Below are 24,889 nucleotides of genomic sequence, written 5' to 3'. Positions count from 1 at the left end.
AATAAACTGATCCGTAAGGCCAGCAATGTTGTGGGGATGGAGCTGGACTCCCTCAAGGTGGTGTCGGAGAGGCGGATGCTGTCCAAGATAAAGACAATGTTGGATAACACCTCCCACCCACTCCATGACATGTTGGTCAGTCACAGGAGCTCGTTCAGTGAGAGACTGAGATTACCGAAAAGCACCACTGAACGACACAGGAAATCATTCCTGCCTGTGGCCATCTCCCTGTACAACGCATCCACTTAACACACTGTTTGCTGCTACAACTACACGTTTCTTTTCCAAATATTTATTTATAAGTGACTTATGTATGTATGTATGTATATATATGTATATATTGTACTATTCTTAGTTAGCGTATTGTCTGTCTTGTCTTAATGTTGGTTTAAAATGGAGCACTGTAACAAAAAATAATTTCCCCCAGGGATCAATAAAGTATTCTGATTCTGATTCTGATTTCAAAGACTCACTTGCAAAATCAGAATCAGAATCATAATCAGAATCGTGTTTATTGGCCAAGTATATGTGCAGACACATACAGGGAATTTGGTTCCGGTAGATGGTGGCTCTCAAGCACAGCAATGTATATCTCACACACACACACGTGTCTATATATACACATTACACATACATACACAAAGCTGTGTAAACCAACTATAAATAACGAATCTAAACTTATATACATAAATACAGAAATGAATGAGGTGGAATGAATACTACAAAATGTACATAAGGTGCAGTTGCAGTCTGGCAGTGGGAGCAGTGTGACAGGTCAACTGTTAAGAAGGGAGATGGCGAGGGGAAAGAAACTGTTCCTGTGTCGGGTGGTCCTGGTCTGCAGGCTTCTGTACCGTCTGCCAGAGGGCAGCAGATCAAAAAGTCTGTGTGCAGGGTGTGAGGGGTCTGTGATGATTTTCCCTGCCCGTTCCCTGGTTCTTGAGAGGTACAGATCCTGGATGGAGGGCAGGGGGGCGCCGATGATCCTTTCTGCTGCCCGTACAGTCCACTGCAGTCTGCTCCTGTCCTGTTTAGTGGCTGCTCCATACCAGACTGTGATGGAGGAGCACAGGACAGACTCGATGACCGCAGTGTAGAACTGGATCAGCAGCTCCTGTGGAAGACTGTACTTCCCCAGTTGTCTCAGGAAGTACATCCTCTGCTGGGTCTTTTTGAGGATGGAGTTGATGTTGGTCTCCCACTTCAGGTCCTGGGAGATGGTTGTACCCAGGAACTTGAAGGTCTTCACAGTTGACACAGGGCTGTCTGATATGGTGAGGGGGAGCAGAGTTGAGGGATGTCTCCTGAAGTCCATTGTCATCTCTACAGTCTTAAATAGGGATGGGTACCGGTGTCGGTTCTGACATAAACGGTAGTAACCAGACCGAAAAGCAGCGCACATTTCGGTGCTTTATTTTCCTGAGCTGTGATACACTTCTAGCCAATCATTTTACGTTTCCGAGGATAGTAGGCGGGGCCAGGTACGTACGTTCTTTTAGAGCAGAGCTACAGATTAAAAATGTCCAAAGTGAAGCGGTCAAAAGTCTGGCTGTACTTCACAGCAAAAGATGCAAACTCAGCAGCCTGCAACAAGTGCTTTAAGCTGATACTGTCAAAGGAGGTAACTCCTCAAATCCGATGAAACACCTGGCGACGCATAGCGTTTTTTTTAAAAGCCCAGAAATGCGCCGTATTTGATAGCTTGCTGCGAGACCTCACACCGAGCACATCTACTGCGGGTGGGTTGCCTGTTATGCAACATCCCCCAAAAACACGAAGAGGAGAGTCCTGGCCCCTAGCCCTGCCAGTGTAGCAGAAATGATGAGGATGATGATGCAGCAGCAGCCGTTCTTCTCTGCGTGAGTAGCTTAATGTTGTTCGTGTGTAATTTACGTTGAGTAGGCTAACCACGTTATTACATTAATGCATGTAAGGTGAACTAGCAAACATCATCATAGCTACATGCAGCTGTCTTCTTGTTTGATGGCAGATACTCCCTTCACCCTGGCCAAAAAGGCTAAAATGACCAAAGAAAAAGTGGAAAACAGCTGAACATGAGAGGTTTTTGGACAAAGTTTGTGTTTTTTCCATTGTTTAAGCACTGCTTCCAGCCAAGAGTGATACCATATATGCCCCATAGCTGCAGAAAAGGCTAACATTGTTATCTTTTTACAAAAACCAGCTGAACATGAGAGGTTTTTGGACCAATTTTGTGTTCTCCATTCTTTAAGCACCAGTTTGAGCACCGTTTAAGCACCGGCACCGTTTCAAAAGTACCGATTTGGCACCGGTATTGGATAAAACCTAAACGATACCCATCCCTAGTCTTAAGAGTGTTCAGCTCCAGATTGTGCTGACTGCACCACAGTACCAGCCACTCAACTTCCTGCCGGTATGCAGACTCATCACCATGTTGAATGAGGCCAATGACAGTGGTGTCATCTGCAAACTTTAGGAGTTTGACAGCAGAGTTATTGGAGGTGCAGTCGTTAGTGTAGAGGGAGAACAGTAGGGGTGAGAGGACACATCCTTGAGGGGCACCAATACTGAGGGACCGGGTTTCAGAGGTGATCTCCCCCAGCCTCACTTGTTGCTTTCTGTCTGTCAGGAAGCTGGTGATCCACTGACAGGTAGCTGGTGACACGCTGAGCTAGGCCACAGACGAGAGAGGACTGGGCCTTACAGTCTTTAAACATTATTACTGGGCCTGTAATGTCAGCGCCTGGGTTTTCTGGAATCAGCCTATGGTTGGTGATGCTGTGGAATACGGGCTAAATGGCTCGAAATGGAGCTTTCGTCATTTTTTTCGGTACAAATTAGGAATTATGTCAAGCAAGCGTTCTCAAATTTAGCTACTATCCCCATACAGCATGTCTTTTACAATATAATGAACGAACCTCCCACCTCAAAGCACTTGATCTCTCGGCTTGTTAACCTTTTTTCTTTGGGGGCCCTCTCTCGCCATATTAAAGAGGCATGGACCAGGGACGCTGGTTTGGTGATCTCTGACCATTTATGAGCAAAAGGGTTAAGCCGGATAAAATTATGCTCTGTTAACACCCGGCTTCAGTTAATTCAATTGAAAGTAGTCCATAGGCTGCACTATTCCAAAACCAAATTGGACAAAGTTTTCCTACCGTTTCCCCCACTTGTGATAAATGCTAATTTGTGGGCAAAACTCTTGGCCCTCTTTTTTGGTCCTGCTCTAAGCTTAGAGCCTTTTGGACTAATATTTTTTAGTTTCTATAGCATTGTTTACAATAGGCAACTGTATCCTGACTGTCATATGGTGATCCTGGGCTGCTCCAGCAACTCTTTGGCTCTTCGCCTTGCTGTGCAACAAGCCCTCATGTTCGGTGTGGTTATTGCTAAACGACTAATCCTAAAGGAGTGGAAATCGGCCTCCCCTCCCTGCTTCAAGAGGTGGCTTGAAGAGATGGTCTCCTGTTTATACCTGGAAGAAATTCGGTTTTCTACATCTGACTCCATGGAGAAGTTCAGGAAGATATGGGGACCCTTTATAGATCACATTATTTTTTTCAGCTCTCAGGCCCCTATGTTGTCATTACTATTCAATTCAATTTTTCAATTCAATTTTATTTCTATAGCGCCAAATCACAACAAAAGTCGCCTCAAGGCGCTTCATAGATACAGAGAAAAAGCCAACAATCATATGACCCCCTATGAGCAGCACTTTGGCGACAGTGGGAAGGAAAAACTCCCTTTTAACAGGAAGAAACCTCCAGCAGAACCAGGCTCAGGGAGGGGCGGGGCCATCTGCTGCGACCACTACTATTATTCTCCTGGTCTGTTGCCCATACCTGCTGTGAACCGGCTCCTCCTAGCGTTGGAGCTCTGGATCCGATCTTCAATGTGGATTGGACTCACTGGATCATGAGTTGCCTAACATGTGTAGCATTTGCTTTTTTACCAACAGATTTTCACTTACATTTGAATGTGTTTTCCTCTCCCACTCTCACTACTGAGTCGTCCGCCATTGTTATGCGAAAAATTATTCTTCTTGTTCTATATTTACGCAAAACTACTGTCCTGTGTAACCCGCAATCAATCGTGGGATATGTTGGGCCACGAAGAATACACCAGACCCATCCTTCAAATCTGGGAAAGGACACATCTGTCACCACATTGGGAGGACTCTTTGAATTAGGACGGTCTTCGTTGTGTCGCTGTGACATAATTGCCCACAAACGTGGCCTTCGAAGCATGCAACCCCTGAATTTGGACATAGCATGTGTATTCAGCCAGCGTCTCCCTCAGTCCTTTGTTGGGTCCTCCCTCATGGTTTTGTACCTCTCCCTGGGTTTCCCCTTGTGCTTTGATTTCACGGGTTTTGTCATTCAGCAAATAAAAGTGGTTTTGAGTGTAACTCCTGTCTCCACATACGAGTCTGCATTTAGGTCCTTTTCCTGCACACAGCCAATTTATTACAGCAGATGCCATTTTTGTCACGTGTACCAAGACAGAGTAGAAGGCACTGACAACTGCTCTCTTTCATGGAAGTGGAAGCTGTGACCCAAAGTGACTGCCAACACCCAGCACTGCACACCGAAGGACACATGCAGGTTCACCAGCTCTCCCACATCACATGACACAAAATGTGATGAGGAGAGGTCCAGGTTACCTACAACTCAAGAACAGCCACTTGACACACACACACACACACACACACACACACACACACACACACACACACACACACACTTTTTTAAGGAACAAAAAGCATGACTAAACTGACAGGACGTAACAGATGGATGAGCTTACAGGTGACTATCTTGCTTTGGTATTTTGTTTGTTACCAAACTAATATGCAAATGAATGAAAGCTGCCAACTCTTCACACCTGCTGCCAAACACACCTCTGACAGATATCTGGAGGGTCTGGTTCTGCACATACAGTCAGCTGTGCTGGGATCCTTTTAAAAAATGAAACTGCTCCAGGAGTCGGCGCTTTGGCCTGAACAGCCTGTCCAGGAGTCAGAGATAGTTTTTAAAAAGTGTCTGTGTGTGATGTGTGGTAATGTCAGAGAGTCCACACTAAAGAGTCATTAGAAGGAAGCACACAGAACATGAACAAACTGAAAACACTGGGTCACCCAGGAACCCTGGAGTTGATCCCCAGAAACATAGTAAAATTCCAGTTTGTGGTCCCCACAGAGATACGTAAACATGTACACACAGACACACCAAGAAGCAGGAGGGAGGCAGGCGAGTAAGAGAACAGCTGCTACAACGACAACAAGCTGGAAAGGTGAGAACATGAGAGAGACAGTAAATGTAGATGCTCTTCAGTCACACTGTAAGATAAAGACCGTCTGTGTTTCCCCTTTCACAAGACCTTACATATGCCAAGCTAACTTCTGTTTGTCCACATTTATTGAAGATGTCATAAAACTCTGGATCTGCTGTTCAGAATGTCTTTCTAAGTTTCTTTGGCTTCTTCACAGCATGAGGTGCTAACAGGCTTCATCTTGTTGTCATAAATGAATGTGTGATCGATTTAAATTCAGTGCCACACAGACATCCACACAGGGAAAAGCAGGTGCTGGGTCACATCTGCACAGGATCATGTTGTAATCACTTCAAATCCCTATACAGAGATTTGTAAAGAGTGCTGTCAGTGTTACTGTGGATCAGTCGTGTAAGGGGTTACTCAGTGCTAACATTGTAATGTGTGTTACGCGGTCATAGCGACTAACGCGATTGAACGAGTCTGCATTAACACGTTAACGCTGACAGACCTAATTTAAAGCATGAATTCCAGGAACAGTAAAACCGTCATTTTGTGTTGGAGCACACAGACGGCTACATTTCACACAAAGTTATCAGTTATGCTAAGGACAGGAGACGGGTGGGAAGATCATACACGTACTGCCACGTTTCAGTTCATCTGCTACCACGGTGAGAATATGTGGACAGTAATAAGATAATACAATCTTTAATGATGTTATAATTAATTTTATAACCTGTGTTATATCATAGACTCCTGAAAGAGACAGTTTGAAGAATGAGACGAGTTAGCTGATAAAGATGTTTTGGTGTTTCTCTGTTAACTCGACGATGAAAGACAATAAAACCTTTGACGTCTGTGACCTGGACTCAGAGCTACTGCAGACAGCATCACACCGACCTGGCCAGTGGACTCCATCAGATATACAGTGAAGAGAAGCTGCAGAAGTCTACAGCCTCGTGGATCGGCCTGTGGGCAGATGGGAGTAACTTCTCTTTCAGATACTGGGACATGGACTCATTCAATGATGGACTAAACAACAGGACATGTGCTACGACTCTGTTAGAGAGATCAGGAAGATGGAGCTCTGCTGGATGTGACCACAGAAAGCCTTTCTTCTGCTATGATGGTGAGTTTACACAGATTTATCTCAGCTGTTTGTCCAACAGATGAACCGCTGGAGTCTCTGAGAGGATTTAGGTCAGTATGTCTCTTCAGCCACTTATTTCTGCATGTGTGTTGAACTTCTGTCAGAGGTGGAGGTGTTTAGCTGATGGTTGGAGCAGAGATTTCTCTGTAGAGCAGCAGATTCGTCTGAAGAATCACTGAAATGTTTTCTCTTGTTCTTCCTGTGAAACTGGACCAAACATCCAGAGACTGTAAGTCCAGATTTAACCGATTCAATCTTTTCTCAGATTAGATGCATGTAAAACCATTTTTATGTCATGACTCCATATGAGTTTTATAATCTGATCATGTTTGTTCATGAAGCCAAATAAACCAGTGTGTCAGTGCAGGAATCTACATGACTTATACACCTGCAGTTAACCCACTGGTTCCAAACTATTTTTGGTAGGCCCGCCTTTGTTTTACAAGAAAAATGTTGCTGCTCCCGACGGAGGGAAAACCAATCCTGCAGGGAGACCGACCTCGGCACTTGTGCAGGTGAAGCCAAAGGCAAGACAAGCTTCACCATATTTTCTAGTCTTTGGCTTAGAATGAAGTTGGTTTGGAAACATATTCAGCGACGCTTCATCTCCTGCTTTGCCTTTGTGCGGTCACCCATCAAAAACCTGTCCATGATGCTAGCAGTGCTAGCATTCTTTTTTTTCCTTTTCATCCCGCGCCCGCCCTGCGATGGCTCTGCGACCCCCCTAGGGGGCGGGCCCCACACTTTGGGAAGCTCTGAGTTAACCAGTAAGTCTATGGCTGTTACAGCTTTCACAAACAAACAAGTGTAACCCGTCTGTAAGTGTCACACCTGTCAGTGCGTTGTGTTCTGGCGTGAAAGTAAGAGGCAGGAGACAGCACTGGGTCTTTGGCTCTTTACTGCACATCTGCAACACAGAAATAAGTGTCTGACCTGTGTGTGTCACGCGACTGCCAGTACACCTCTCCTGATGAAGGAAAAAAGAGTGCACGCTGTTAAAAAACTGCAGCGAGTATGCTCACAAGCCTCTAGCAATCAGGCTAACTTAGCATGCTAGCATTTTAGCTGCGTTCTCGGCTAAAACTCATAAGCGTATATTAGTGAACTCTGCCCTCCACAAAACTTATCCCGAATGAGTCTCTTAATGACAAACAAAAACGCGGCGGTTTGGCTGTATTCACATTGCAGCTTGGGATCTGAACAAACTTTAATTAGCTGAGAGCAACGTGGCAGTGACTTACCTCCGGCCATGCTGAAAGGAGCTGTGACCGGGGCACACATGCACGCACATGCACGCGCCTACGTCACCACGCAGCGCACACACACACAAACGCACACAGACTCAGATCACACAGGTAGGAGACCGAGATGCAAAATGAAGTATATAATTTAAACAAGGGATGTTTTGGGTGAAATTCATGAGTATTTAACACATATGTTACACTAAACAACCAAATCCAACGTGGTGCCATTTTTGTTATTGGTTGACATTTCTCCACCAATAGGTGGAATAGGTTTTCTGTCTTTACTGTTTTCACGCTGTCCTTAGAAAATGCTTTTTTAAAGCATTTCTTAACGTGACGATAGTATTTAGCATCACTTATACATATCTTTTTTATCATAACTCTGGATTTAGCGCCCTGTCATTAAAATTGAAAAACTGGTGTATACTTTGAAGTCCAAACTTTCAACACGGGCTGAAATAGAGACTCAGCGTGGCTGCAGCTTGTTGCTATGTCAGTTTAAATCAGTCATGTGATTTGGAGGTGCGGCACACAGAGGGTTAATAACACTTCATTCCATTTCCAGAGTGGAATAACCAACCACCTGTGTGAAATCTGAAATGCTCATGGTGTTGATTCACAGTCATTGGCATTGTTGCTACTGACAACAAGAAACAAAGTCGGTCCGCCCTATGGGCTGAACCATTTGTTAGTGGTGGTGGTGGTGGTGGGGGGGGTAACACTATGCAATATATTCAGTTTTACCATTTATATTCACTGTAGCTAGGCTCAAAGTGTTAATTCTGGGTGGCATGAGATCATTTTAGGGTGGCACATGCCACCCCGTGCCACCCTTCTAGATCTTCCCCTGCTCTTTCAAGGGCTGCAGAGTTCAGGTGGACCCTCTAAACTGCAGGTAAGCAATCATTTTCTGTCATCTTTCTTTGCTATTCCACTGGACTGGACATAAGTTTAGTTTTTGTTAGCTACATCTGTTGAAGTTGTGGTAAAATGCTAATGTAACATATGTGTTAAACACTTGTGAATTTCACCCAAAATACTTTCTTTTTTGGAATAAATATGTCATTTTTTTGCATCTCACTCTCCTATCTGTGTGTTCGGTCTGTGTGCGTTCATGTGCGTGTGTGCGCTGCGTGGTGACGTAGGCGCGTGCATGTGTGCCCCGGTCACAGCTCCTTTCAGCATGGCCGGAGGTAAGTCACTGCCACGTTGCTCTCAGTTAATCAAAGTTTGTTCGGATCCCAAGCTTCAGTGTGAATACGACCGTACCGCCGCGGTTTTGTTTATCGTTAAGAGACTCATTTGGGATAAGTTTTGTGGAGGACGAGTTCATTAATACACAATTATAATGAGTTATAGCCGAGAACTCGGCTAATATGCTAGCATGCTAAGCTAGTCCGTATCGCTAGCGGCTTGAGAGTTTACTCGCGTCAGTCTCTCCTTTTGTGTAACAGCATGCACCTTTTCTTTCTTCGTCAGGAGAGGGTTACGGGCAGTCGCGTGACACGCACGGATCGAACATGTGTCTCTGTGTTGCAGGTATGGAGATGTTTTTATGTTTTGGAGATGCAGTCTTTCATTTATTGTTCTTATAAGTTGTTTTGATGTTTTTTAGTGACATATTGTTTATTTTGTGCTTTTTGTTTTTTGAGAGTTTAAGTCAATGGTTTGAAATAATTTGTTGTATTTGGTTCGTTACATTAATGTACATTAAGGGCACAGCTCCTTTCAGCATGGCCGGAGGAGAGGGTTACGGGCAGTCGCGTGACACGCACGGATCGAACATGTGTCTCTGTGTTGCAGATGTGCAGTAAAGAGCCAAAGATTCGACACTGTCTCCTGCCTCTTGCTTCAACACCAAAACACAACGCAGAACAGCAGGCGTAACAATTACACGGGTTACATTGGTGCCGTGACCCTTTGGATTCATCAAGCATCGACGTCATCTCGATCACCGTGGGGAGCTCTTCACAATTGCCCTCGTTCCAAGTTGGTTGCTTTTCCTAACTTGTGTGGGACTTTTTGAATGAGCTTGGACATTTAATCTGCTCAATTCTCATCCTGAATAACATTAAGTGTTAGTTAAGAATACTGTGTTTGCTTTTGTTCAGTTGCACTATTTGGAATTTTGTTTCTTGTGATTGTGCTTTATTCATCATTATGGAGCCAGCATCTGGTTCGGAGGCAACTGGTGTTCCTGATGAGGAGGTTTCCTCTAATGTTGGTTTGGGGCGAGGGTGGTTTCTTGGGGATGGGGCTCAGACACCTAAAGTTGGTGTGTCATTTGCTCCCAAGTTTTGTTCCACTCGTCTCCAGGTTCCCCCCTGTGACATTCAGACCCCGCAGACAGCTGGCAGCACTGAGTTGAGTACACTCATCTCAGACTTGGCCAATCAGATTGGTCAGTCCATCGTAGCCCAGCTGCAAGGTGATAAGGGGAGCAGTATGCCTATTGAAAGCTCTAAGGCTGAGCAGGGACCCCCTGAGCTAAATTTGTCTGGGGTGAAACTGGTCTTGCAATCAGACGTCAAGGAGCCACCAGTTTTCAGGGGTGATGGCAGTGATAAATTTTCCATTCATGAATGGGTCGAGATGATGGAAATGTACTTTGTAAAACGCAACACACCAACAGACCAGCGATCACGTGACATATTGGCTAGGTTGATGGGGAAGGCTAAGGATGTAGTGAGGGTCACCCTACGTCACAACCCCTCACTTGACCATGTCCAGGTTCCTGAATTGATATTTGACATTCTGAAACAGCACTTTAGCGTATTGACTTACTCCTCTATGCCTATGGCTGACTTCTATAACACCAAACCATTACAACATGAGGGAGTGATGGAATATTGGATAAGGCTAAACAATGCTATTGACGCTGCTGACGAGTGCTTGCGTAGGCAGGGGCGTAATGTTGAGGACCCAGGGCGTGAGGTCTCGATGATGTTCATCAAGTATTGCCCCGACCCCATCCTCTCGAACAGGCTCAGCATCAAAGCAGCTGAGGAGTGGACAACCGGATGCCACAAGGGCTTTGCAATAGCCCAGCTTCATTCATGCGCATGATGCTGAACATCTTTGGTGACCTCAACTTCACCAGTCTGCTCTGCTACTTGGATGACCTCCTGGTCTTTGCTCCCACTGAAGAGGAAGCCCTGTGCCGGCTCCGAGCTGTTTTTCAAAGGTTGAGAGACAACAATCTCAAGTTGGGTCCAAAGAAGTGTCATCTGCTGCGGAAGTCAGTCAGGTTTCTGGGCCATGTCATCGACCAGACCGGAGTGGCTGTGGACCCAGCTAAGGTGGAAGTGGTTTCCAAGATGCCAAGGGAGGCTCTAATGGAGAAGGATGGTTGCACTCCTTCTGTGAAGAGGATTAAGTCCTTTCTAGGAATGGTCTTTTTCTATCAGTGCTTCATCCCTGGTTGCTCAGCCATTGCCAAGCCTCTGTTTGCTCTGACGGCTGGTCAGAAGAGGAAGGGACGGACTAGTCACGCTGGGAGGGGTGCTGGCATGTTCAGAAAGTTGACTGCTGCAGATTGGAGCCCTGCATGTGACAAGGCCTTTCATAAACTGAAGGACGACCTCCTTAACTGTGCCGTGTTGGCTCATCCTGACTTTTCACGACCGTTCATTTTGTCTGTGGATGCTTCTCTGGATGGACTGGGAGCGGTTCTGTCACAATTGCCTATCGACGGGGATAAGGCACGCCCTATTGCTTTCGCGAGCAAGGCGCTAAGCAGGTCACAGCAGAGATACCCAGCCCATCGCCTTGAGTTCATGGCCCTAAAGTGGAGCATCTCTGAAAAGTTCAGCCACTGGTTGATGGGGCACAAGTTCACAGTGTGGACTGACAACAACCCGCTCGTTCATGTATTGACCAAACCCAAGCTGGACGCTTATGAACAAAGGTGGGTGGCCAAGCTGTCATCCTACAACTTTGATTTGAGGTACATCCCAGGTCGAAAGAATGTTGTAGCAGATGCACTTAGTCGTGACCCCTTCACCTATCAACCTATCGGTGGGCGCTTGCTTCAAGAGCCCTACGAGCACTTGGTGCGGAATGCAGAAGGTGCGGCGGCTCATGAGGTGCAGGACGCTTTCAGGTTTGGTGTCCAAAATATTCGGGTTGTCCAACAACCTGTTCCAGCTCTGGCCTCAGAGGATTTCTACAGTTCGTCGGAAGTCACGGCTACCTTGGCTCACCATGATTACTGGGAAACCGCTGCGGAGAATAGAGCTGCCTCCATTCTCCACCTTGTTCAGCAGTTGCAGCCAGTTGGCAATGATGTACTGCCATCACTTACCTTATATGAGCTGGAGGACCACCAACTTCAGGATCCCATCATCTCCGCTGTCCTGCCGCTTGTAGCCCGCAGGAGGCGCCCTTCCAGGCGTGAGAGACATGATATGGATTCCAGGGCACTGGCCCTATTGAAGCACTGGGAGAGGCTCAAGGTTCGAGATGGCATTCTCTACAGGGAGACGAGAGACCCTGTGAGCAAAACAAAGAGACTCCAGTTGGTGTTGCCAGTGAATTTACGGGTGCAGGCCTTGAAAGGTGTCCATGATTTGGCAGGGCACCAGGGTCAAGTTCGCACCCTCCACCTAGCAAGGCAACGTTTTTTCTGGCCCAATATGGAGAGGGATGTGAAGGAGCATGTTCGGTGCTGTGGAAGGTGCATACTTGCCAAGACTCCAGAGCCTGCAGCACGAGCCCCATTAGAGAGCATTAAGACCTCTGTTCCCATGGAGCTCATCTGCATTGACTTTTGGTCAGCAGAGGACAAAAAGAAGCGCTCTGTTGATGTGCTTGTGGCAACTGACCACTTCACGAAAATGGCCTTTGCTTTCCCGTGCAGGAATCAGACTGCCAAGCAGGTTGCCAGAAAGTTGTGGGACTGTGTTTTTTGTGTATATGGTTTCCCTGAGCGTATTCACTCAGACCAAGGTCCCAGCTTTGAGAGTGAACTATTTTCTGAGCTTCTGCAGATTTCGGGCGTTGCCAAGTCTCACACTACAGCTTATCACCCTATGGGGAATGGGGGCACGGAGCGGTTCAACCGCACACTTGGCAACATGCTGCGAGCTCTCCCTCTCAGAGCCAAACAGGAATGGCCGCAGCAGATTCAGACATTGACCTTTGCTTATAATGCAACTGTTCACGAGACTACTGGATATGCCCCATTCTATTTGATGTTCGGCCGTGTCCCACGACTACCGGTCGACGTTATGTTCAAGTCTGTTTTGCATGATCCCATTGTGGTGGACTTTAACGGCTACTCCAAGCTTCTTCTGTCGTACTTGTCTGAGGCTGCCAGGATCGCCCAGGAGCACACCAGCAATGAGCAGGAGCACCAGGCTCGTCAATACAACAAGAAAATCAAAGGTGTGTCTCTGAACGTTGGGGATCGCGTCCTGCTTGCCAATAAAGGCGAGCGGGGCAGGAAGAAACTTGCAGACAAGTGGGAGCCTCAGGTTTACACTGTTGTGGAGAGGCACCCCAGGACCCACATTTACAGGATCAGTGACTCTTCAGGCCAGAGTAAGGTTGTACACAGAAACCTTCTGTTGGACGTGAGTTTCCTTCCTGTCCAGGATTCGTTGGGAAGTCAGTCCTTAGACGTTTTCTCCAGTGAGGGGGATCTCAGTGCTGATGGGGATCTGGAGGACCCTGGCAGTCTAGGGACAGAGTCTACCGCAGCAAGGACTTCTTTGTGGGTCCTTTCGGATTTGAGCCATGGAGTGGATGTGGATTCCGCGGCAGGAGAGCATGCCTCACAGTCCACGGATCGTCAGCATGGTTCATGTGATGGTGCGGATGTGGACAATGCCCCACCTGATTCTCAGACTTGCACAACGGACATTCCAGCAAGCCCTGCTGGTCAGGCCCAGCACTTTGCTCTTCCTACTCCGGTTGACTGTTCCGCTACCTCTGATTCGACACAGTCTGGCACAGATTCTGTTCCAGGTGCCTGTCATGGGGACGCTGTTGTTCCGCAGACTGTTCCTGTTTCTGGTTCAGACATCAATCAGACCTCTGGTCAGCCGTATACTGAGCAGCCATCCAACTTGCCAAGACATGACTCTGACCATGCCAATGTTCGAAGCAGAGTGGTTACCAGAGCAGGTCGGGTGGTAAAGTCAGTCAACAGGCTGATAGAAAACATGGTCCAGAAGCCTATTACATGGGGCCTGTTACCGCCACGGGAGGCTCGGCCTCTGACATAGACTGTTTTTTTTTGGGTCATCCCATTGCGTATTATGAATGTGTTGTACTTGCTTGAGGCATCATGACACCCACCCTGGGCGTTTTTATGGGACCACGTTTGATGAGGTGTAGGCTGCACCTTTGTGTTCTGAAAGGGTTGGAGGCCTGATCAACCTATCCAACTTCTTTTAATCCATTTATGGATAGTTTTTAACTGAACTATGGGATAAGATCCTTGGGTTACCTGTTCCGGAGGTGATGGTAGTTCAGCGTCGTTGTGCCTCTTGGTACTGCAGTACCATTCAGATGTGTAGTGATTTTGGTGAAATTCAGGGGGGGTGAATGTAACATATGTGTTAAACACTTGTGAATTTCACCCAAAATACTTTCTTTTTTGGAATAAATATGTCATTTTTTTGCATCTCACTCTCCTATCTGTGTGTTCGGTCTGTGTGCGTTCATGTGCGTGTGTGCGCTGCGTGGTGACGTAGGCGCGTGCATGTGTGCCCCGGTCACAGCTCCTTTCAGCATGGCCGGAGGTAAGTCACTGCCACGTTGCTCTCAGTTAATCAAAGTTTGTTCGGATCCCAAGCTTCAGTGTGAATACGACCGTACCGCCGCGGTTTTGTTTATCGTTAAGAGACTCATTTGGGATAAGTTTTGTGGAGGACGAGTTCATTAATACACAATTATAATGAGTTATAGCCGAGAACTCGGCTAATATGCTAGCATGCTAAGCTAGTCCGTATCGCTAGCGGCTTGAGAGTTTACTCGCGTCAGTCTCTCCTTTTGTGTAACAGCATGCACCTTTTCTTTCTTCGTCAGGAGAGGGTTACGGGCAGTCGCGTGACACGCACGGATCGAACATGTGTCTCTGTGTTGCAGGTATGGAGATGTTTTTATGTTTTGGAGATGCAGTCTTTCATTTATTGTTCTTATAAGTTGTTTTGATGTTTTTTAGTGACATATTGTTTATTTTGTGCTTTTTGTTTTTTGAGAGTTTAAGTCAATGGTTTGAAATAATTTGTTGTATTTGGTTCGTTACATTAATGTACATTAAGGGCACAGCTCCTTTCAGCATGGCCGGAGGAGAGGGTTACGGGCAGTCGCGTGACACGCACGGATCGAACATGTGTCTCTGTGTTGCAGATGTGCAGTAAAGAGCCAAAGATTCGACACTGTCTCCTGCCTCTTGCTTCAACACCAAAACACAACGCAGAACAGCAGGCGTAACAATTACACGGGTTACACTAACATTAGCCTATTCGTTGTATTAAGCTAACCTGCAGCTAATATTTGCTAAGTTTAGTGATGCCTGTGTCTCTTTAGAGGCCAGTGTTGTGAATAAGCAAACATATTTAGACTTTTAACTGGATTCTGCAGTAAAAGTTTTAGTTTCCGTATCCTCATATCTGTGGGGATGCCAGAGCATTACTCCTGTTGCTGGTGGGACTGATAACATACAGAGCAATGGCACATTCCAGGCACATAACGGTGAGACAAATGTAGGGTTGGTAGTAACGTCGTTATGGCAGTGTTGTTTTTTTGTAAATCTGTGCTTATTTTACTCTTTGAAACACTATGGTAACCTATGTGTCAATGTTAACAGGGTGTTGTGCCAAGCCATCTGTAACTAACTGAATTTAAAATCAGCGTATTCTGCTCCAATATGGACAAAAACTTTTCACATATTTTGAAAAGTATTTTTACTTTAACAAAATTTCACTAAATTCTTATTAAATCGATGCACTTTTTATGGAAATGAATAAACGTGTTTACCTTCTTGTTGTGTTTATGTACGTATGCATAGATTAGTGTGTCACTAGCACACAGCAAGTGTGTTTCTGTTCCAGGGACCATTAATAAGGAGGCAGTTCTTTGAAAGAATGCAAACAAAAAAAGGATAAATTCAGACTTGTGGACAAAAGTTATACTTGGACGTTTTGTGTGTCTGTTTTATATTTTGCTGTAAATTATATTTTTTTTTTTCAAATATGCAGTTGTTGTATTTGCTGGAATAGATGGCTCTTCCTGAAAGGTAAACAGCCTTTTTTCACCACATAAAACATTTTTGTTGAAGTAAAACAGTACTCCATTACAATTGTTTTCTCTAAATTAATGAACTACCAGAGAGAAAGGGCTGTGTTCTTCTTCCACTCCTTCAACAAGAAATTTATGTTCACTAGTGTTCAGCTGTGTCTTCATTTCACTTTAAGAGATGACATCACTGTTAGATGTCATTTTTCTGTTATGTGTTGTGTCTGTTTGTCCTAAACTAAATGATTTCTTCATAAATTATGTTCCAGATGATGCACCTCGGTGCTGGAAATAATAACAAGGCATCAACTGCATCAGGCTTCTTTATGAGCTCTGTTGAACAGTTTGCTTTAAGTGGTTATAAAAACTTGACACATGCTATATTTGTAGTTAATTTTCTGTAATTGTTTGTGTTCTATGTCATCATGCAGAGTAAGAGGAGTGACATTGCTCATTGCATGTTTACTGTTCGTGGTTGTGGCAGAGCAAGCTGCTTATTCCAGGAATAAGCCTTCACAATCAAAGGTAAATTTCATTTCATTTATTTCACACTTGGTTTAACAGTTTCAACAGTTTTGCTCTTTCATACACACAAACCATGCTTTCTCTCGGTATAACACTGCAACCATGCGTGAAAAGGAAGAAGAAAATATTCTTATTAACCCTTTAAGAGCTACACTGTAAAAAAAAACGTGCTGTTTTTACAGGAAAACCCTGGCAGCTGGGGTTACCAGGGACTTCCTGTAAAAACGCTTTACAGATGCAACTTGTAAATTGATTTACAGTGAATGAATCTCAGATTAAAACTGTTAAATCTACAGGAAAAAGAAGTTAATTTCACACATAGATGTGATATATAAATACACTATTTCCTGTATCTTTTACAAGTAATAAATGCTTTTTGTGGATCCATAAACTGCAAAATTAACAGGGAAATATCGTACAAAGAACTAATTTAAAATGGTAGAACTACGGTGAAACTGTGCATATTAAATGGAGCTGCTCTGTAAATTATACATAAAATCTATGCTGAATATTATATGTTTTAATGTAAAATTTTAACCATAACCCAGCAAATTTCTTACTGCTACGCCTACACCCAAACATGCAAAAATACACATGAGAAAACACAAGAGAGGAAAATATCACTTTTGGGAAATTTATTTTGCAGCCACATTAGCAAAATGACAGCAAATGGATCCATTTTTCCAACTAACACAATATGCAAGGCACACAGCAACTACACAATTCAATCAAAATATAGGCTATAAAAGCTGTGGAACATTCCTGCAAAGCAAGAACCATGTTCATGAAACAAGCATTTGTTAGACCCTCCACCAGAAAAAGTTAAATAACCTGTTAAGACTTTAAAACAAAAAACACATATTGTGCCAAAAATGATCATAATCACCGTGCAACGCAACACGCACCCTGCTGTCACCACAACCATGGCCCTGGTCAGAAAACATCAGCAAAACCACGTGGTGAAACAAACCTACACATGTGGTCTAGAAACACTGCAGTAGCAGCATGTTGTTTTTTTTCTTTTCTTATGTAAATAAAGAACATTCCTACAAAGAAAGAACATCTTCATGAATTGGCTTCATGAATTCGACCAGTAAAAGGTTCCAGTACACATTGTGGAACAAAATTAACAAAGTAAAACTAACAGTCCACAGAGAGTCAAGATTTAGGCTTAGCGCCACTCGTGGTCGGCGAGATCCTAAATCAGGGTGAGGACTCGAGGGTTCACACTGAGACGACGCTTTGAGTTTTTGTTCTCTACTTTGGTTCCTTTTTCTGGGTTTATGGAGAAGAAACACCTGTAGAATAACAATCATATAAAAGTTTATTAAGCATTTTTATAATTGATCAGTTAAAATACACATACAAAGTAAGTAAAAATTAAGTATATACATATATATACAGTCATGGCCATGACCACGTTCAAGACAAAGTATAACCAAAATGCTGTGGGGAAGTGAACAATGCATGGTCAAAAGTATTGGCACCCTTCACGAGTGTCTTCTGCAGTGATATGTCACACTTTAGCATTGTTAAAATCCAAAGCAAAGGTTATAGGTAGTCAGACGTCAGTTGACGCTTGGTCTAGCCCTGAGTCTCGGCCAGGCTTGGACCCAGATTCAGACTGTTAATGTATTTAAAAAAAACAAACAAACAAAAAAAACAACAACAAAAAACAGAAAAAACAACTGAAACCGGCTCCAAAGCCGACCGAGACTCAGAGCCAGACCTGGACTTGAACCACATCAAAGCCAGACTCCAGATCCCAGAGTCTCAGTTATAAGAAATAACAAAGCCATATTTGTTCACCTCTGAAGAAACTCTAAAGTGGAAGCCAGCTCAGATGGATAATGGATGTTGAAATTGTAGTAGCTCCCGAACATGAGGCACAGTGCAGAAATGAAGGAGGATATGTTTGTGCTGACGAGGTGCCGATCAACACTCAGCATGTATCTTCTTGAGGAATAGCAGGACTGTCCTGTGAAGAAATTATTTAACAGGTTATATCAATAAACACGGCAGTCACATGACATTCTATAAAAAATGCACTTAAAAAAAAAAAGAGAGAGAGAGAGAGCTATGAAACAGACTTACCACACATGATAATAGTGGGTGTCAGAGGCACTTGCTCCAGTTGTACCTCATCTGCCAGACATGTATCTTCAACACAGAGAAGCATGGACTCCTTCTCTTCAAAGTAGCTGAGTAGCTGTTTAAGGTAAAAGAGACACATGTTTCTGAGATAAGAATGACTATCCTTCTCTGGCATATCACTGGCTGAACTAGCAGATGCCATGGTTTCATGTGTGTTTTCTGAATATTCTGTACTGTCATTTGGGGGCTGAGGACGAGATTCCTTGTACATGTCATCAATACCATCTGGGGAACAAGCTTTATGCTTCCTACACATGTGAGAAGTAAATGATGACTTTTTTGTAAACATATGCTTACAACCACTTACTGGACATGACACAGACCTGCCCCCTGCAATATGATCATTTAAGTGAGACACTAGCTCTTTCACTGTTTGAAAATGGCGGGCACATAATGAAACTGCACATTTTAAATCTGCAACAAGAGCTTTAGGAGTAGCTTGAAGTGCAGGTGCATTGTGCACACGATAAAAATGCCCCTTGAAAGCAGAGTACGTGGTGAATGTTTGGCTGCAATTGGCGCCAACACATTTAAAAATACAACAAGGCTCATTCTTATGCACTCTGCAATGTAGTACATAGCCTCTTAATGTGACCAATACCTTTTTACAAAAGACGCAGATGATCATTTTTAGTATTTCTAAAGTTTGCCTGTGCTTTTCAGCTGAACTAGCATGCTAGCGCTAGGTTATGAGCCTTGGTCTAAATATCAACTGGTGCTTTTATCTCGGAAAAACGTCGCCAAGATATTGAACTTACCGTGCAGACTTTCTGACGAACAAACACAGATCCTCAAAAAACACTTGAAATCGTATGTTTGTAATTTGTCCTAACAACGTAGTTGCTGAAAGTTCGATGTTTTCTTCTCCCGTCTTCTCTCTCGTGCTGGCTCGTTAGCTATAGTCGTGAACTAGGCGCTCTTCTCCTCCCGCCCTCACGTCATTATCCAATCAGAGACGAGCTTCAGATGCACATTCAAAATTAGGCGCGCTCAGTGCAACTGTGAGTGGCCTGAAGTAGCTTACAGCTCTGTGGAGATGAGGCACCATAGAGATCCTATGGGAGGCACTGTAAGTTTGTTTAGCCTTTAATAATGAGACATTGCTGACCTAACCCAAAAAAGTATTCTAGTCTAAGTATCACATTGCAATTAAAAGAAACATAAAGAATACAAGCATTATGACAGAAGCATTACTTAGTCGTTAAATAATAATTTCTTATTGGTTACCCTACAATAGGCTGCAAATGATTTAAGAAAAAAACATGATGTAAACAATTTTAATTGTATATTTTTATATAGCCTATAAATGGAGAGGCAACCTCTCAGGTTCACAATGACATCTTCTGTGAAAACATTTTTATTAGTCCAATCCATGACTTTGCATCATTTCATGAATCATGTTAAAAGTAGGCCCAGTACATCCATGCAGTTGTAAAGTGACTTACATATACGTCATGTGTTTTTAAGAAAAACTGACTAAAACTGTGATTTTTACAGTATTTGCATGTCAAATTAACATGATTGTTTGGTTATGAGTATTACGGTGTTTCACTGTTTTTATTCACAGTATTTGTAGTTTTAACCAATAAATTTGATTATAATCACACATTCATGTTGTAAATATAACAGGAACATTCTGTTTAAAGGTTTACAATAATTCACTGTGATCGAAACAGGAAAGTTGTGTTTTGGGGTTTACTATACATTTCTGTAGGGGTTTTACATGGTTTTTATGTCAATTTCACTGCCCTTTTTTACAGTGTACCATAGAACCAAGTCCGCCAGAGCTTATATTATATTTTTACCTGCTGTGGAGCCATTTTTGGGAGCATTTCAAGTTGCTATACATCAATACAACCATTATAGCCCAGATTAATAATATGTATTCATTAAGTGCATAGTAATTACATAAATTGCAAAAAAGTGCAATAAACTAAAAAAAAATTGAAAATCGTTTTTGTTTTTTTAACATATATTTGTAGTTAGAGAAATTAAACAGGCTTATCCCTCAAAACTGTAAATACAAAAAAGTTGCACAAAATAGTTTCCCACCACAGGAAATTTATTTTGAGTGTCTTCATAGTTTTATTTTTGAAATACACCAATTTTTATACACTGCAGGAAAAACGAAAATAAATATTATACTGCAAATTTGCAAAATAACAGCATATGCATCAAAATAAACTATTTACAGCAGTGCAATATGAGTCCAAAGCATCCCAGAAACGACACAGAAAGTCATAAAATCAAATATAACTTTTAAAAACACCAGTATAGGCCCTGAGGCCCTGATGGTAAAAAAAAAACTACATTTCCGCGAAAATGACGTCACTTCCGGTTTTGGGCAGGTCATGGCGGACATGCAAAAGTTCGTGCTGACGTATATTCCAACGTAGGAAGTGTTATGAACAGCTGATCGGATCGGCAAAGCGTGTTTGTGGAATATTATGTTTTTGTTCCTGCAAGTGCTTTTTATGCAGTTTTTGCAAAGCTATATGTGGAAGGAAACCGTGACCTAGGACAAGCTGATGGCATAAGATGTAAGTACAACTCCTCCGGTTTCATATGCAAAAAAAATTATTGCGCTAGCTCACGTGGTTGCAGTGCTACCGGGATTTAAAAATAGTTACGCAAAACAGAGCATGCCCGCTCCGACCGGCTTTAAAGGGTTACACCCTGCCCCCTGTCTGCGATCCAACTTATATTACAAGTGGGCACCACAAACCAAGGAACAAACTAACACTTATCTCCAGGTCCTAACGCAGACCAAACAATAAATTTACAATCAGAATATACCACTTCACATCATAACAAGGAGAATTGGTGTACAATGTATTCACAATTCGAAGTTTTTAACTCCGGATCCGAGCTGGCTGAGTGAGATCTTGAGGGAGAACAAAGGGAAGCGGCGGCCTAGAGGGAAGCGAGCCGGCGTCAGGAACAGGCTGAGAGCTCGTGCACACCGCACACCTCTGCCTAGCATCCTGCTCGCCAACGTCCAGTCACTGGAGAACAAGCTTGACGACCTCAGGGCCAGGATAAAGTTCCAGAGAGACATTCGGGACTGCAATCTCCTCTGCTTCACCGAGACATGGCTGAACCCAGCGGTGCCGGACCACGCCATCCAGCCGGCCGAGTTCTTCTCGGTTCACCGCATGGACAGGACACGGGACTCGGGGAAGTCAAGGGGAGGCGGCGTGTGTTTAATGGTGAACAACAACTGGTGCAACAGTGCGAACGTTGTTCCTCTCACACGCTCCTGCACACCAAATCTGGAACTACTGTCCATCATGTGTCGTCCTTTTTATCTACCTCGGGAATTTACATCGGTCATTGTAAGTGCCGTTTATATTCCACCACAAGCGGACACGGTCACCGCCTTATGCGAGCTGCATGAGGCACTCACGCAGCACCAGACACAACACCGGGACGCTGCGCTTATTGTGACGGGGGACTTTAATAGCGCCAACCTCAAACGCGCAGCGCCGAACTTTTATCAACACATCACCTGCCCCACCAGAGGTGAAAGGACACTGGACCACTGCTACACTACGGTCAAGGACGGCTACAAGGCACAATCCCGCCCCCCGTTTGGCAAATCCGATCACGCCGCCATCTTCCTCATGCCAAAATACAAACAAAGGCTAAAACAGGAAGTTCCGGTTCAGAGGAAGATCGCGCGCTGGACTGATCAATCGGTGGCCGCGTTACAGGACGCACTCGATGACGCAGACTGGGGCATGTTCAGAAACAGCTCCGATGATGATGTCAACGTGTTTACGGAAGCGGTTGTGGGATTCATCGGGAAACTAGCGGATGATACCGTGGAGACAAAGACTATCACAACGTTTCCCAACCAGAAGCCGTGGGTGGATAAAACCATCCGCGACGCTCTGAGATCCCGCACCGCTGCCTACAACACGGGACTCATGACGGGGGACATGGACCCGTACAAAGCCGCGTCATATAACGTGCGGAGGGCGGTGAAAGAGGCGAAGCAGCGCTACGGGAGGAAACTAGAGTCACAACTCCAACAGAGTGACTCTAGGAGCCTGTGGCGGGGACTAAGGACAATAACGGACTATAAAGCACCAACAACCGGTATGACGAACGCGGCCGTGACTCTGGCAGACGAGCTGAACACTTTCTATGCTCGCTTCGAGGCTGCAGCTAAGGTCTCCAACAATGCTAGTGTTAGCGGCGCTAACGGCTGCAGACAGGAAGATACTGCCAGCACCGGAAACGTGCTCGTCATCTCCGAGCATGAAGTAAGGAGAGCCTTCAAAAGAGTGAACACCAGGAAAGCAGCAGGACCAGACGGCATCCCAGGTCGTATCCTCAGAGACTGCGCATACCAGCTAGCTCCTGTGTTCACTGAGATATTCAACATCTCTTTATCTCAGTCGGTGATCCCCACATGCTTCAAAGAGTCCATCATTGTTCCTGTCCCGAAGAAACCCCACCCTGCTTCTCTCAATGACTATCACCCTGTAGCCCTCACCTCAGTAGTGATGAAGTGCTTTGAACGCCTGGTCAGAGACTTCATCATTTCTTCACTACCAGACACACTGGACCCACTACAGTTCGCTTACCGTCCAAATCGTTCCACAGACGATGCCATCTCTCATCTCCTCCACACATCACTCACTCACTTGGACACTAGAAGGGGGAATTATGTTAAAATGCTCTTCATAGACTACAGCTCTGCATTTAACACCATAATTCCCTCCACACTCACCACCAAGCTGGAGCATCTGGGACTCAGCTCATCTATGTGTCAGTGGATCTCCAACTTCCTAACTGGCAGACCACAGGCAGTAAGGATGGGCGGACATGTCTCAGCCTCCACCACTCTCAGCACTGGAGCCCCCCAGGGGTGTGTTCTGAGCCCCCTGCTGTACTCTCTGTACACATATGACTGTGTGGCCACTACCAGCTCCACCACCATCATCAAGTTTGCTGACGACACCGTCGTGGTGGGCCTGATCTCTGATAACAACGAGACGGCCTACGTGAAGGAGATTAGGAATCTGGAGAACTGGTGCCAGAGGAACAACCTCCTTCTAAACGTCAGTAAGACAAAGGAGCTGATAGTGGACTTCAGCACTAAGCAGGAGAGGAACTACCAGACCCCCGTCATCAACGAGTGCCCAGTGGAGAGAGTGGACAGCTTCAAATACCTCGGAGTTCACATCACGCAGGACCTGTCATGGTCCTGTCACATCAACACCGTGGTGAAAAAGGCCCGACAGCGTCTCTACCACCTCAGACGCTTGAGAGACTTCCAACTGCCCTCCAAGGTGCTCAGGAACTTTTACTCGTGCACCATAGAGAGCATCCTGGCGGGAAACATCTTAACCTGGTTCGGGAACAGCACCATGCAGGACAGACGAGCTCTACAGAGGGTTGTGCGATCAGCTGAGCGCACCATCCGCTCCGAGCTCCCTGACCTGCACTCAATCTACAGCAGGCGGTGCTGGACCAAGGCCAGGAAGATGGTGAAGGACCTCAGCCATCCCAACAACAGACTGTTCTCTCTGCTGAGGTCAGGAAAGCGATTCCGCTCCCTGAAGACCAACACAGAGAGACTGAGGAGGAGCTTCTTCCCGCAGGCGATACGGTCTCTCAATCACACCACCACACAGTACTGACCCACACATACAGTTCTTACACACACACTGGACTTTCTGGACTTTGGTTTTGCACAACACTGGTCACTATATTCTTCATTTCCGGTTAATACTTGTACAGCTGCTGTTATTGTGTATATATTTATTTATATTTAGATTTCTTCATACATTCTTATATAGTTCTATATTGTGTATTTTGTTGTACAGTTATTTTATTTTCAACTTTAATTTATATATTTTATCTTATTCTTCCCAGTTAAATTTACCCTTCATTCTAATTTGTGTTGTACAGTTATTTCATTTTTAACCTTAATTTATATTTTATTCCTTCCTAGTTAAATTTACCCTTTTAAATTTTTCATATTTATTTCCTATCTTATTCATAGCCTTTTCCTTTTTTGTTTTCTTTAGGTCACGAGCAGTTGTCCAAGCATTTCACTACATATCGTACTGTGTATGACTGTGTACGTGACAAATAAAATTTGAATTTGAATTTGAATTTGGTTTGCAGTGTTTTGTGTTGTTTCACTTTAAATTTGTTTAAAAGGAAAAAGCTGTAAATTTAAATACCGTATTTTCACAACCATAAGGCGCACTTAAAAGTCTTAGATTTTCTTCAAAAAGTGCGGCGCGCCCTATAGCGCAGTGCGCCCTGTGTGTTGTAAGGAGGACGTAGTAGAGAACACCATGAGAAC

At 44.5% G+C, this 24,889-nt stretch overlaps 1 protein-coding gene across 1 annotated transcript; it reads right to left on the bottom strand.

Moving 5' to 3' along the window:
• Positions 1–16,635: 16,635 nt before the first annotated feature.
• On the bottom strand, positions 16,636–22,530 carry LOC146577912 (uncharacterized). Its single transcript, XM_085268491.1, has 3 exons — positions 18,505–22,530; positions 18,220–18,388; positions 16,636–17,708 (listed from the first exon to the last, which is right to left on the bottom strand). Exons 1-3 carry the CDS (start codon positions 19,190–19,192, stop codon positions 17,609–17,611), a joined length of 957 nt encoding a protein of 318 aa, XP_085124617.1. The 5' UTR covers positions 19,193–22,530; the 3' UTR covers positions 16,636–17,608.
• Positions 22,531–24,889: the final 2,359 nt, after the last annotated feature.

The sequence above is a fragment of the Mchenga conophoros genome, linkage group LG3 (assembly GCF_057382185.1).
Source record: "Mchenga conophoros isolate Kocher_MC1m ecotype Shallow Benthic linkage group LG3, M_conophoros_male_GT1.1, whole genome shotgun sequence".
NCBI lineage: Eukaryota > Metazoa > Chordata > Actinopteri > Cichliformes > Cichlidae > Mchenga > Mchenga conophoros.
This window is presented reverse-complemented; position numbering and strand designations above follow the sequence as displayed.

Coding starts and splice junctions, on each gene's coding strand:
- LOC146577912 (XM_085268491.1), bottom strand. CDS start 19,192: ATGATCATCTGCGTCTTTTGTAAAAAGGTATTGGTCACATTAAGAGGC. Junction 18,389..18,504: donor ACCCACTATTATCATGTGTG/GTAAGTCTGTTT, acceptor ATTTCTTCACAG/GACAGTCCTGCTATTCCTCA. Junction 17,709..18,219: donor ACTTTAGAGTTTCTTCAGAG/GTGAACAAATAT, acceptor GTTATTCTACAG/GTGTTTCTTCTCCATAAACC.